The sequence below is a fragment of the Syngnathus floridae genome, chromosome 1 (genome assembly GCF_059516105.1).
Source record: "Syngnathus floridae isolate MCC-2025c chromosome 1, RoL_Sflo_1.0, whole genome shotgun sequence".
Lineage (NCBI taxonomy): Eukaryota > Metazoa > Chordata > Actinopteri > Syngnathiformes > Syngnathidae > Syngnathus > Syngnathus floridae.
Genome location: NC_142413.1, coordinates 3,713,799 through 3,728,231, shown reverse-complemented (window position 1 = coordinate 3,728,231; position 14,433 = coordinate 3,713,799). Strand labels below are relative to the sequence as shown.

General features: G+C 47.2%; 1 protein-coding gene across 1 annotated transcript; it reads right to left on the bottom strand.

The window, feature by feature from the left end:
* Positions 1–478: 478 nt before the first annotated feature.
* Positions 479–13,131, bottom strand: cyp26b1 (cytochrome P450, family 26, subfamily b, polypeptide 1). The gene is made up of 7 exons (XM_088369048.1): positions 12,739–13,131; positions 6,660–6,884; positions 3,771–3,889; positions 3,539–3,695; positions 3,311–3,466; positions 2,616–2,900; positions 479–2,527 (listed from the first exon to the last, which is right to left on the bottom strand). Exons 1-7 carry the CDS (start codon positions 12,940–12,942, stop codon positions 2,135–2,137), a joined length of 1,539 nt encoding a protein of 512 aa, XP_088225174.1. The 5' UTR covers positions 12,943–13,131; the 3' UTR covers positions 479–2,134.
* Positions 13,132–14,433: the final 1,302 nt, after the last annotated feature.

Here is a 14,433-nt window from a genome sequence, read left to right as displayed (position 1 = left end):
CTTTCGCTTTCCCGGAAGCGTCGGCACTCTGGTTGCTACGGCAACAGCGATCACTGATCATTTCCTGCTAGCCGGTGTCGGATGTCACGTGTGAGGACGTGCGGTTTCGTCATCTTGAAGCACTTAGCGCACATCTTTGAAGTGTGTGTAGGTGTGTGTGTGCGTTTCCCTTCTTCAAAATGGAAGAAAGCTGGGAAAAAACTTCCGCAGCCGACCTGACCTTGGACCTCACGTTTGCCGCTTGCCAGCGTATGCGAGTTAGCGAGAGAATGAGAGCGATGTTGCGCTAGTGACCCGTTTGATTCACCTTGACCTTTGCCCAGCAAGAGTCTTAAAACTTCAGGAATCCTCTTGCATCATTCCCGTCACACCGGGGGGTCGCCACTAAAACGAGTTCATTTCAAACACGCTTGGTCTTAAATGTAGAACATCATTTTTGGAATATTCTGAATTGAATTAATTTCACAGCCATTTTTTTTTTTTTTTTTAACTACATAGTTTATTGCAGGAGTACATTTAAACCATCACGGTTACAAAAACAACCGAGAAAGAAGACATTCGTAATGCAGCTAAGCAACACAATATTTCCTATGAAAAGAAATCCAAAATATGTACAGGACGTTCAGGAAAGAAGAAACGTAGTCGCCTGGCCCTTAAAAAATAGTCTTACCCCCAAGTGCTTTGCGTTTTTTTCCATAATTAATAGCAAAAGCAGCGATAATAAGTCTTGAATAACAAAACATCATGACAGGAATCAATTAACACTATAAACAATGTGTACACAATGTAAATGAAATACATAACATTCTATAGAAATCCAGTATTTTCCTTTTTTTTCATTTCGGCTCAAAACTAAAATCACTCTGTGGTAGAATAAAAAGTAGAACAACAATAATAACATTATAATGTTAGGTTATTAGTCGATAGCTGATTTTTTTTTTCCCGCGGTTTGCGAGCTTGCTTGAGTATGACACGATTTCAAACAGTAGCATGTGAACGCTCTTTTTTTTCTTGTGTTGCTTTATACAAAATGCAGACCTTCAAATTAGATACTGACGCGTGTGTACTGTACGTACTTGACCGTTGATTAGTTTCATTCATTGCGCTAGCTAGCTAGTTAGCTAGCTCGCGCCTACTAACGTGTATCTAGTGAGACAAAGTGAGTTTGACAAAAACAAACACGTTTGGACATCTCAACGTCTCCGTGAGACGACGTCCACAAAAAAGCAGCAAAGAGAATACTCGTCATGTGTTTTCCTGAACAAGTCAGTGGTGTGTTAAGACAGGACGGCGAGCCACGCTAATGGTCGTTCTCCGTGCCCCGCCCCTCAAACCTCATTGGTCCGCGCCGCTCGGGCTTTTGGTTGGTTTGAGGGACGCCGGGATGGAATGATTTTCTTTTCTTTTTATTTTTATCGACGTGCTTGCGAGGAGCAGCAAAGCGGGAGCGACATTCAAGAACGAACACGACGACAAGACGAGGACGAGCAGCGTTTACATGTCAAGTGGGCCATTTTTGCGTTCATCACTCGCCGGTGTTTGCGATGCTAGCTATGAGCGATGTATATTGGAAGCAGCGGGTGCTCGTTTGCTTCCGACGCGCTCCCTCTTCGGCGACTTTCCAATGAAATAATGTCGGAAATGAGCAGGCGGGGAGATTTAGCCAATGGGGAGGCTGGGAGGCAGCGAACTTTCCAAAGGCATTTCTGAAGCCAGACCAAGGTGATTTTCAGTCATTGGGAATGCAGTTGAACTCGACACTTTAGCTCACGTTTTACTTTAGATTTTTTTTTTGGCGTCCGGACGACTGGATCTTTGTCACCCCTGTTTACCCTGCTCCGATGATTGACCAATTTGGATGAAGCAAATTCCCCAAAGCCTTTGCTTCCTGTTCTCCGGTACCCTGTTTGATCCACCTTGCCTATCAACACCTCATTTCCCCGGCACCCCTCGATGCATTCCCAAGATATTCCATCACTTTTTTGTTAAGTTGAGAGCAGAATCCTTATGGCAGCTTATTCCTCTTCCGTCGGAACAGGAGATGAAAAAAAAAATGTTCCTATTAGTCCGAAAACGTGGAGAAGAAAATGTGGCGTCCTTCTTTTCCCTCCTTCAATCCCACCCATCGACGCCTTCACACGGTGGCTCCGAGCAGCTCCTCCGACTTGGCCATGATCTCGTTCTGGTTGGAGTCCAGGCCGTAGAACTTAACCTTCAGCCCGTCCACCGGGTGGACCACGGGCACGGTGATGACGCGGGGGAAGTGTCGCGTGGCCAGCTCGAAGCGGCTGGTGCTGGCCAGCTCGATGGCCAGGAGGCGGAGGAAGAGCGTGGCCAGCTGCTTGCCCAGGCAGGAACGCACGCCGCCGCCGAAGGGCAGGTAGTGGAAGCGCCCCTCTTTGTCTTCGCCTCGCTCCTGGCTGAAGCGGTCGGGGTCGAAGGCGTCCACGTCCTTGAAGACGGACGACGTGTCATGGGTGTCTCGGATGCTGTACATCACGCTCCAGCCCTTTGGAATCTGCACCCCCTGCAAGCCGCAAGACAAAAAAAAAAAAATTCAAAAGGGCTGACTCTCATCTCAGGGCCGAATCACCGGTGACACGTTCCACACTTACGTCAAGTTCAAAGGTCTGCATGGCGGTCCGGTAAGCCCCTGAGACGGGCGTGAAGAGCCTCAAGACCTCCTTGATGACGCAATCCAGATACTTGAGACTGACGATGGTGTCCAGACGCAACTCGCCTTCGGGGCACAGGCGGCCGTTATGGAGGAAGCCCCGCCCCCTCAGCTCCTCCCGTAGGCGCTCCAGGACCGGCGGGTGGCGCAGGAGCTGCATAATGAGGGAGGTGCTGGCGCTGGCCGTGGTGGCGAAGGCGGCGAATATCAGCTCGATGGTGGACTCCTGTAACAATGCGCAAATATGAGCTCTTGACAAATTTTGTTGGCGGGAAGAAGCGGCCAGTGGAATAAATAACACGGAGGCTCTTGCGTGTGCACGACAGGGCCTCCCCAGTTCACTTTCCGTCTGTGTGTGTTTATGTGCGTGAATGTGTGTGTGTACAGGAGGCCTCTTTCAGACCCCTCCAGGGGGAGTGTTGACTTATTTTTGGCCCTGGACTTAACCCAGAAACCACATGGAGAGAGAGCGAGTTGAGTTTCCACAGAATTCCTCGGAATGACTTGAATAGGTAAACAGAGGGTGTGCCCCTACGCTACTCTGTGCGTGTCTGTCTCATGTTCTCGCTCTAGCTCGGATGATTGATGAGTGACAAGCGCGCTTATGTGCGTCGCGTGAAAAACTTTGAGTCCAACCTTGAGCTCCTGCATGGTGAGCTCGGCGCCGTTCTCCTTGGCGCTGTCCATGAGGACGTCCAGAGCGTCGCTGTAGTCTTTGCCGTGCGTACACAGCGGCTTCTCTCTGATGGCTTTCTCGATGCTCTTCTGCAGCTTGTCGCGAGCTCGCAGACCCTGAACATGAAGAAATGCCAAAATCACTTTGAGTTGTGGTAGTTCTCACCGCATGAGATTGGGCCCACGTACCTTCCTATAGCCGCTGAAGGGCATGTCGATGGGCAGGCTGAAGAGATTGTTGACAAAGTCCTGGAAGGTGGAGAACAAGTGCTTCATCTCCTCCTCGGAGACCCGAAATCCCAGAAGCACCCTCACGGCCATGGTGAAGGACAACCTCTGGCTCTCCCTGAGGGAAGACGCAAGAAATTCCACTCAGGACACTCGCCGGTGCCGCTCGTGTCAGTGGCGGGGCGGGTTTTACCTGTAGACATTGATGGGCTCGGGGTTGGAGCTCCACACTCGCAGGCTCTCTTGGATCACCTGCTGGATTTTGGGCAGGTACGACTCCAAGGCCTCATGGCTGAACACTTTTGCAAACACCTGCATGAATCAAAACGGATCAACGTTAACGAAGCGGTCGGTTGATGGCGGCCATTTTCGCCCCCCCCCCACGTGGCGTCGCGAGCGCGTAATCTCCCTGGAGTCAGCACAACCGCAACGTTGTTTATGCGGCGAGATGATTTACACGTTTGTTATTTGACGCAGACAAAAATGCTGATGGGAAATTTATACCATCGGGGATTCATTTCTGTACATTGTCACAAATCTCCCGAGGTGACTTCATGACACATGATGGATTAGACTCTTGGGGCATGTTTGTGCTTGTGGGGGATAGTTCCTGCTTGATGGATGATTTTCTTTTCAATCAATAAAAATCTATTCAGGAGATTGAAAATCGGAACGGCAAATTGGTGCTGTTGTTAATTTTTTTTTTTTTTGTAACTCATTCACTGCCATTGACGGCTATAGACGTCAAACATCTACTGTGCTGGCAGTGAATGTCGTATTCCACAACAAAATGCTGTTTCTCACCTAACTGGAGCTCGTAGGAGGGAGCACAAAACTCAAATTCTGGCCTCCTTGTATATTTGAGACTTCATTTTAAGATACTTTTATTTCTCTTTCAATCTTGCCTGCCCGGTACTTCAGGTCCGCAAACCAGACGCTACTGGCGTTAGCTAGTCAAACCTTTTCCGTTGCAGTTTTATTCTTTGTCTTTCGTCTCAGCATGGCATTTTGCATTCTTTTGGTGTTTTGTTGTTTACCATTTTTATGTCATTAATTTATTTTAACTCTTTAACTATATTAACTCATTTTAACCGACATGGATGTGTAGCATTAGCCACATGCTAATGGTTTTACAGAATGTAAAATAACATTGTCTGCTATTTTGACTTCTCCAGGTGACGCCGCCACAACGTGATCATGTGACGACCGGCACCCCAGTGAGCACGATTGGCGCGACGGTCCGGACGAGATTGCCGCAACTATACCAGGTTTGGAAAAAAATTGTTTGAATTGTCTAAATTGGGCATCTGCGACATTTTGGGACGTTCTAAACTTGGCACGAGAGAGGGGTGTGGTTCGGGTGCAGGGGGGGGGGTTAATTGTTCAAGAGTCATTCTGCTACGCCACAAAAACGTGACTGTCTTTCTGTAGCCCGCGGCATGCACACACACACACACACACACACACTCGCACAGCGCGGCATAGTGAGCGACACACAGACACAGTGGTCCTAATAACGTCCATATGTCTTAAATTATGTGCTTTAAGTGCTGTGAGCTGCTGGTTCCTCAAACATGTAAAGACTCCTTTATTCTTCTCGCCGGCCTTCTTTTCCCTCGCTCCTGCCTTCACCCAAACTTCCACGATCCCCTCTTTCTCTATTTTATTCTCTCCCGACTCCCCTGCTTTTATTTTCTACTTTACTAAGTAACTCCCATCAATCAATCAATCAAACTTGATTTATATAGCGCAAAGTGCTTTACGTGAATCGAAATCAATCCTTCTTGTCCACATGGACACACGCGCACAAAATGGTCCTCCCCAGCTTCCATTCTCTATTCTGCAATGGCACAGCGGACTTGGCCACGCTCCGTTAGAACGCCCGCGCAGTGGTTTGCGTCTCACGTGGCAGCCCCCTCTACTGGCTCCAGGCCTGCAGGTGCAGCAGCCTCTCTCTGAGCTGCTCCCAAATTCAAGCACGTCGCCAGCTTTTCCGTCTGGGGTTTGCCGTCTTTCGCCGAGCGGGTCGCTGTGTGTGTGTCGGTGCCCCCCCCCCCCGCAGAATGCCCCTCTTTGTGCCTTCCTAATCAAGGGTCATTACACGAGGTTAGCGCAAGGGGGGGTCTCCGGGGAGTCGGGAGCCCAGATCAGAAACTTAAATTGAAAGCCTAACCCTAGTTTGAAACCCGAGTTTGAAACGTTAACCCCACTTGGAAAGCTGAGGTCACACATTGTGCCGGCCCGATCACAGCCCAAAATCGACCCGGCCGACCTCTCGCGGCCTCGCCGTGCTCCACCCCGCCCGCCCCCCTCCAGGATCCGGCGGGAGAACGATTTACAGGAAATGCACTGGATTGCGCCTGAGTGTGAGCAAGGTAGATATTTGCCCCAGGGACGAGGGGATAATGGCGCTAAGTGGCTGATTACCTGAAATGGTCCTGGCGAGGAAAAGATGGCGGAAAGAGAGATAATAGGCGGCGTCAGGGAGGAATTAAGTGGTGCACAGTCACGACCTGAGGAGTGACTCGCCCAAAACACCCAAAATGACGGCCACATTGTTTTGTTTGCCGGTTAGAAATTCGGTGGAGGAGATGACCTAATTGAGTCCGGCTTCAAATATCATTTTATGACATTATTTTGAAACGGAATAAACTTTTATAGATATATTTTAGCACTGATTCCAAATCTGACTTTTTTTTCCTTCAGCTCATAGAGCTTTCATCATCGTCATAATAATATCAATTATTATTATAATTATCATTTTTATTATTAATGTTATTAATATTATCAATATTATTGTAATATCTAATTATATTATAATCATTTTATTATTATTGTTATATATATATATATATTATATTATTATTATTTGTATTATTATTACATTATATAGTAATCTTAAGTAATATTTATGAATTATGGGATAGGTTCAGCAACAGGTGGATTTTTTCGGAAACGCCGTAGTTATAAATTATCATCATAAATTATTACTCATGGTAAAAATTTGTGTTGCGTAAACTTTTATGGGTCAAATTTAAAAAAAAAAAAAAAAAAAAAAAAAAAAAAGAGACGGCGTACTGACCTTCCTCCTCTTGCGGTGGATGTCACCAATGCTGTTGGCGAGCGAGTTGGGTCCGAGCAGGGCGGCGGTGCTCTGCGGCCAGTCCACCGTCACCAGCGTGTGCTCGCCCATCAGCACCTTGCGCACGTTCTCGGCGCCCGTCACGCGGATCAGCGGGCGGCCCAGCAGGTGCGTCTTGAACACGTTGCCGTACTTTTGTCTCCGCGAGGCGTGGAAACTCGAACCCTGCGTGGGAGGGAAGCGAGAAACATCCGGGTCAAGCGGGTCACTCCGTCGCCGTCCGCAACAGATGCCATCTCTCGGCCGGTGCGAGACGTTTTGGATTCTTGCCCTGTAAATGGGCTGTGTGTGTGTGCGCCTGAAGCAGTTTACCGTGTTACACACAAGTGCGTTATTCACACAAACACGTGTGGTGACACACATGCTCGCAGTGAATTCATAAAATTCACAAAAACGTGCAAAGTAAACAAACATGGCGAGGCCGCAGTGTGACAACACTAACTGGTTTGACCCCGGAGGCCTCTCGGGGGGGGAGATATGTGCGAGAGTCACACACTCACACACATGCCGACAACGACTGTGAGGTATGGCGAACATTTGTTTCTCTGTTTCTGCAGATCTTGCTGCAGCTCTCGAACATTTGCGCAAGTCACACTCCAGACCAGCAGGGGGCAGTCACTTGCTAGGGCAGGCTCATTAGTTTGTGTGCGCCTTAGCCACCAGGGGGCAGTATAATTCATGCTTACATGTAATAGTGAGAAACAGAAGAAGACTGTTTGCTGTATGTTCAGTTTGCGTGTGTTGCTACCATTTGTGCTCAATCGTAAGTTATTTTAACGTTTGTAATTGCTGCGACATCAATGATAGTTTTGTTAGCCCGTCAATGGGAGTTACCATTATGTGTTAGCATCAAGTTAGAGAAAAGGGAAAGTGTTTTGGTCAACTACGCAATGTGTCATTGTGTTCAGTTTTAAAGCAAAACTGTGTGGCAATATTAAGCGGTAGCTTCGTTTTTGGAGAGGTGCATACATTTCTCAAGACAAAGGACAGAATCGCTAATGGCAACGGTTGACGTTGCAGACAGATGCTCAACGTAAGATACACTAAGTGCTCACCGAAAGCTACCCAGAATTGTCATGAATTGCTACTGTGCCTGAGTCAAACACTTGAAATAAAATCCCTAATAAAATGGCTAGCAGGAAAGTAGTTCTGTATTTTTACAGGCACACTGGCGCACTCAGCTTTGACAACAGCTGCCATTTAATTAATAATAGCTTAATTTAGAAATTGCATTTTGGAAATAGTTACCAAACGGTTCAGGAAAGGGACAAATACTTTTCCACAGGCCATTTGAAGCATTTCGGGCGGGAGGCATTGGGGGCTTGCTCCCTAACCCCTGCGGCTAACCAGGCCTCACTGTATGGTTCTTTTCTCTGTGAGCAACACGCCCACGTTCTTGTCGCCTGCGACGTCGGCTCGCACCAATTGAGCCCAGATGCCGCTAATTAGCATTTTGTAATTGCGCTAACCCGCCTCAGATGTGCGCGCCCTCACGAGGTGTCGACGTTTTGTCTCCACCGCCGTGACCCCTGCAACCCTGCCGCGACCCCCCACCCCCCCGCCACTGCATTTCGAAATTTCCTTTGGCTGCGACGAGGAATCCTCAACACGTGATTTCATCTTCAATCTACTGATCTGAAGTGTTTTCACAGCTCCTGTATACTTCCTCTTTTTTACAACACACACGCACGCACACATTCACCAGGTTGCTGACTGGCCTCTGGAGCCCTCAGGGTGTGTGTGTACGTGTGTGTTTTGTGCACGCGCGTGTGTGTGTGAGGGTTGTTTTCCAAGCTACATTTTGCTGCCACATGGATGTAGAGTGGTTTAGTATGTCTGCTTGGCATGCCGGCCTACACGCACGTACGCACCCACGCACACACACACACATGCACACACACACACACACACAGTGGAAGGGGAGTTCCTTCAGCAGCCAGACAAGGCTCCCTTTCACACTCCCAAGATACACCATCAGATTGATGCGTGTGCGCGTGTAGGCGCAATACGTTACGACACTATATGATTTTCCATTTTGTTTTCCTCCATTTTTAGTTTTTCCACACAGCATACAAAATGTTTTCATGTCTTGTCGCTGGCAAATACTACACTGTGTGTGTGTGGGGGCGGAGGTGTGTTGTGGATGACATTTAGCTAAAAAGGTGAGAAGTCGGCTCCCCCCCCCCCCTCGCTGTCCCAAATCTGGCAATATGCACAAAGACAATCACACACACACACACGCACAGCAAGCATGGAAAAGTTGCGATGTAATGACGCCACTCTTTTCTCGCAAGAGAACATAACCACATACAGGATTTGTGACACACACACTCAGACGCAGAAAGCCAAATCGCAAAACGGGCACCTCCACATATTCAAATCGGTAAAATAATAAGCGACTTTTGCCGCTTTTCGTCCGAAAGTGAACATCCCAGAAAAAGCGCCCGCGTTTCTCCGCCATGCGCACACGCCCAGGGTCCGAGCGGCGCTAAAAATACCCGCGTGTTCTGTTGGCCTTGGCCCGCCGACGAACCTGCGCCGGGGCCTTATAAATGTCCCCTTTGTAGCGCCGTGGAAATGTCCAACAAATGACTCTTTTATTAGGCCATGACAAAAAAACACAGCTAATTATGTTGACTTAGATTTGCGTGCGTGTGTGTGTACGTGTGTGTGTGTGACATATCACGGTGATGCTTAGCAGGGAGACAGCGGGGGTTCGTGTTATGGCAAGAAAGGGGGGCACCTGAATGGAGCAAGGAAAGAACATGCACATATCTTCCAGTCAAAGGTAACGTCAAAGGCAGAGTTTATTGACGTAGTTTTCGTTGAAGATAAAAAAAAAAAAAAGATGCCGTTGAGTTTTGTGATGTGGTCGGACTCCTTCAAAGTGTTATGAGGCCACTACATAAGTGCTGTTAGTTAGCGCGTCTATGATGTTTCCCATTCCGTGTTAGCATTAAGCTAGCTGACTTACGCGCTCGTCCCATACAACACTGGCCATTCTCTTTGTTTTCTGTCAACTTCAGCCGAACGAGTTTTATTATTCCCGCAATGGCCGAGCGGGCGATCGCCGTCCGGAGTTTCGAACCCGCCACTCGGCCTGATTGACGTTCGAAGCCAGAGTGGGTGAAACGAAGGTTAGAAATGAGGGGGGAAAGGAGGAGGAGGAGGAGGAGGAGCAGCGTGAGGACAAGAGGCGGCCAAAGGCTGCGAGGGAATTCCTTCCCTCTTTTCAGCTGTCAATCATTCAGACGCTGCCAGAGATGCCAGGGAACCTGCGTGTGCGCGCGCATGTGTGTGAACGCCGCGATAGGGCCTCGACTCGACAATGACCCGCGTCGCCTTGCGGTCACGCCGTCGCATCAGAAAGAGCAGAGGAAGGAAGGAAGGAAGGCGAGGAGGCGGGAAAAGAAAAGGAGGAAGGCGAAACGAGGGAGAGCGAGAGTGCGGCGGCGGAGGAGGAGGAGGAGGAGGGGGGCGGATTAGCGAAGAAGGGCTTCAGATAGTTCAGCCAGAACACGAGTAGAATGCGGCGAGGGCGATCGAGAGGAGAGAGAGAGAGAGCGAGAGCGTTGGCCCCTGACCTGAGGACATTTTAGAAAAGGAGATTATGCTTGTTGAAAACGCTCTAAGCGCTCACCCCGGGACCCCCGCTAATACCCCCGACACACACACGCACACACTCGGCAGCACCGAGGCGTGCTCCTCCGCCGCATAAACTAGTCTGCCCAAATGTAGAAAAGACCTTCCATGTTTGAAGGTAATTGCTGAAAACATGCAAAAACTGAGAACTGTGTCGGGCTTAATTGTGGTCACATAGCGTTTTTCACCATTTCGGTTTTGCTGATTTGTTTTTGCTTCAGATTGGCCCTTGGGTATTTTAGAGCGCTAAATATTTTTAGTCTGATTTGGCAATCAGCATGTGGACAAGGAATTGACGCGGCCACTTTAGAGCGCCTTGTTGTCTGCCGTGAGTGCACACATGACGGGTGAGGTTCGAAAAAAAACGTTTGAAATGTGACTTGACCGCTATTTTGTTTTTTTAATTTGGAGTTTTAATCTGACTTCATAGACGTGGCCAAGCATTAAAAAAAAGTGCTAGACAAAGTAGCATTTGAGAGTGGAGAAACAAACAACTTGATTTTCCACAATTTTTAAGCCTCATTTTGCCAATTTTTTTCATTTTAGATTTGACGCACTCTTATTTGTGGCGTGTGAAATTTTCAAGAAATTTATTTTCACTTCACACAGACTTTGAGGACAAAAATGTTGAGTTTTTACAATCAAGAGCTCAACCTTGACAGATTTGACCGCTTTCATTTCGATGTCACGTTGTCGTCTGGTGGAGGTCAAAGGAGCTTACAAACCTATTTGGACAAAGTAAGAACTTGAAAGGACTGATATTTGTTTTCAAATGTAGGGCAATCAAAATTCTTGAAAAGAAAAAAAAGAAATTGGATTTCCCACCACTGCCAAAGACACACACGTCAGGTCCCAAAACTGAATCTGAGCTGCTGAAAAAAAAAAAGTCTGCTGTGTGTGCGTAACCACAAGTATGCCACGAAAGGCAGTAATGGAACCTTCGACGGCAAAGACACCAATCACACAAACGCACGATGGTGGCGACGAGCGAGTTCTGGTCCGTTTCAAACATCTCCCGTTGCCCGCGTCCATGTGCTTTGAATCTGTGTAATAGCCAGGAAAAGTCGCCAACTTTTTTTTTTTTTTTTTTTTTTTTTTTGCCCCTCGCCATTTATTGACACGCGTGGAAATTCAAATTTAAAAGCAACGCCATTTGAGACTTTTTTTTTTTAACATGAGCGTCAAATTGTGTAATCATCGTCGGTATTTTAAATAGTGGTGAGTAAATGTTGCCGTGTTTTTTCAATTTTGGGCGCTGTTGCGGGCACTTTATTTGCCTTTGTGGGCCATATAGAATAATGTGGTGAGCCAGATCTGAACCTCAAGCCTTTAGTTTGACACACCATTTAGTACATGGGACAAAAAAACAACAACAAAGTGACCTCTACCAAGGTTCACCAGGAAAATTCATGATAGGATCACAAAATGTGCACATATTTTTTTTTTGAAGGGGGGTAGGCTTATAATAGCCTAATAGGTCAAGACTTATAATACGGATTTGATTATTTTATTTTGGCAGAAAATAGGGAATAAAGTTGCACATTATCTAAAATTGGTTTAAAAAAAAATCGCTTCTCACAATAGTTGTGTTGTCATCTCATTTCAATGGCTACAAAATTTAATTTGTTATTAAAAAGATTTGTCAGATCAATTGTTTTCATTTTATAAGGCACAACAAAGCAAATGTTTCTTTCACAAATATATTTTTTTCTCTTGATTTTGGTATAAAAATCAGTTTCACAATTTATGGTTCCCTGACTATGATCGTTCAACTTCTGTTTACATCAATCAAGTATTTGGTTGTTACTATGCCATTGACCTTTAAATTTAACTTGTATATTAGTCAAACGTTTCTGAACACCATAATTTTTTTTTCCAATTGAAAGCAGTTGAAATTTATTGAGAAGCTCGTTTGATGCGAGGGTTACTGCTGAAAAAAATAAGATTTCCCAAAACTAAAAAATAATCTTAATTTTAGACATTTTAGGCAGCGTCCCCACAGACCAAACCCCCACGGATCTCGTTTGGGATGGACAGAAACACCACGCAAGATGATGAGATAATTGCACAAGCCTTAAGCACAATTTAAATTTAGGGACTCCACTTCCACCATATTTACGTTGAACGTGTTTAAAAATATAAATTGAATCCAAACATTCATGCGTTTTGGCAACCCCATAAAGCAACCGGCGCTTCATTGATATTTTCAATTTGTGAGCGAGAAACAAGAATGAGCATCTCCAGCCTCCTCCGGCCTGCCAATCAAAGCACGCGCTCCAAGTCAGCGGTGCCAAGTGTTGCGCACGCAAATGAAACAAGCAGACGCAACGCGAGCCAGGCAGGCAGGGAAGGGAAGGGCTGGACAGGCGCCGCTTACCTGCAGGAGCCAGTGGCACGTCTCGCCGATGAAAGGGAAGCCCATGGAGCCCTTGGGCATGGGCAGCTTGCACTTTTTGTCCCGCGTGGCGGTCCAGCGCAGCTGCCACAGCTGCTGTGACACGGCGAGCAGCAGCGCTACGCACAGCGCGCACGCCGCCAGCGTGGCCAGCGCAGACAGCAGGTCGAAGGTGTCGAAGAGCATGCTGGGGCCGGGGGTGGGAGGGGACGCGACGAGCTCCTAGCAGCCGGACCACCTCATGCCGCTCGCGTGAAGGTGAAGATGATGATGACGAGCGCAGGGAGGAGGAGGAGGCGCGGAGGATGCTTCGGTTGCTGCTTCTGTGGGCGCGCGCGTGTGGGCGCACTGTGCGTGTGTGCGTCAGTCAAATGAGTGTTTATATAGCGCGCAGGCAGCGGCCAAGGTCTCCCCCCTCCCCGCCCCTCTGCTCCACCTCCTTCGGCTCCTGGAGGACCCCCACCCCACCCACATCTCCTCTCAGCAGGAGGAGGAGGAGTGCGCCCGGCGTGTCAACTGTTGAACTAGTCACCTGCGCGCCGGAAGTGCGCCAAACTCACGTCAACTTTCCAAAAGTTGCTTTTTTTGGCGTGCAGCTGCGTCAAGTGGTGATGTTTGAATTAGATCGAGCGGCTTTTGTTGGCCCGTTCACGTCGGAGAAGCGCGCGCTCTTGCTGGGACAACTTCTGCGCAGGAGCTGGTGCTACAGAAGTTAAATTGACCTTAATCGATCTTGTGTGGGGAAACAAGTGTCACGTCATAGGTACGCAACGGTTTCGTGCGTGGTTGTGTGAGAGTTTGTGTCAAGCGCATCTTGCGCTCCGCTCCTGCTTGTTGTTGAGACAGAAGCGCAATGTCGCCGCCTGGTGGCAACGCGGCGCACAGCAGCGTGCCAACGCTTTGGAATGTAGCAAGAAAACCACATCGATGTATCATTTAATTGTCACTTCTTAGTATTACATTGGCACAGCATTTCATTATTAATTTATTTTAACAACTTATTAAAATCATCAAAAGTAATGGAAAAACAGTGACAAGTAAATTATTACTATTGCTCAATTGATGTGAAGGAGGGATTTTTATTTAAAAAATTGCTATTCCAATGTAATCTTTTCCTGTGGAAAACATGCATGTATTATTATAAACATTAAGGAGAGATGCTTTTTTTGTAATACATTAAAAAACTTTTTTTTTTATACATAGTTTAGTTTATTTTACTCTGCTGAGGTCAGCAACGTAAACGCGAATTTGTTGTCAACGCCTTTACCTGGGTAAATGTTACGTTAAAAAAAATAAAAATACAAGTAGAGAAATAATTTGCTTTAAGCCGAATGCTGGCATTCGACCCGACAGCTCACATCTGTTGTGCAACACACTCCGGCTTGAGCTCGTTGAAGAATGCAACATGTGTGTGCAAGCAAAGACATCTTCGAGAATCAAAATGATTTCACCTGTCAAGGCTATCGTGCATTTTAGACTAATCAATACATTTCATGAGAAAGCCCAATAATCTGAACTTTAGTCGAAGCAAGTTACACTAATGTGTTGGTTTTCTTTTTTGACAGGAGCAAAATGGCCACATTGGCATTGGTTCAGGACGCCTTCCATCAGTGATGTGACCGCCCACCATCACCAAAAGCAAAGCACCGATTGAAGGTAGGACAAGCTCCTCCTCCT

Excerpts from the sequence above, each read along its gene's own strand:
- cyp26b1 (XM_088369048.1), bottom strand. The coding sequence starts at position 12,942 with ATGCTCTTCGACACCTTCGACCTGCTGTCTGCGCTGGCCACGCTGGCG. Across the intron at positions 3,696-3,770 it reads GAGCCCATCAATGTCTACAG|GGAGAGCCAGAGGTTGTCCT; the intron begins GTAAAACCCGCC and ends GTCTTCCCTCAG. Across the intron at positions 3,467-3,538 it reads CCTTCAGCGGCTATAGGAAG|GGTCTGCGAGCTCGCGACAA; the intron begins GTACGTGGGCCC and ends CTTCATGTTCAG.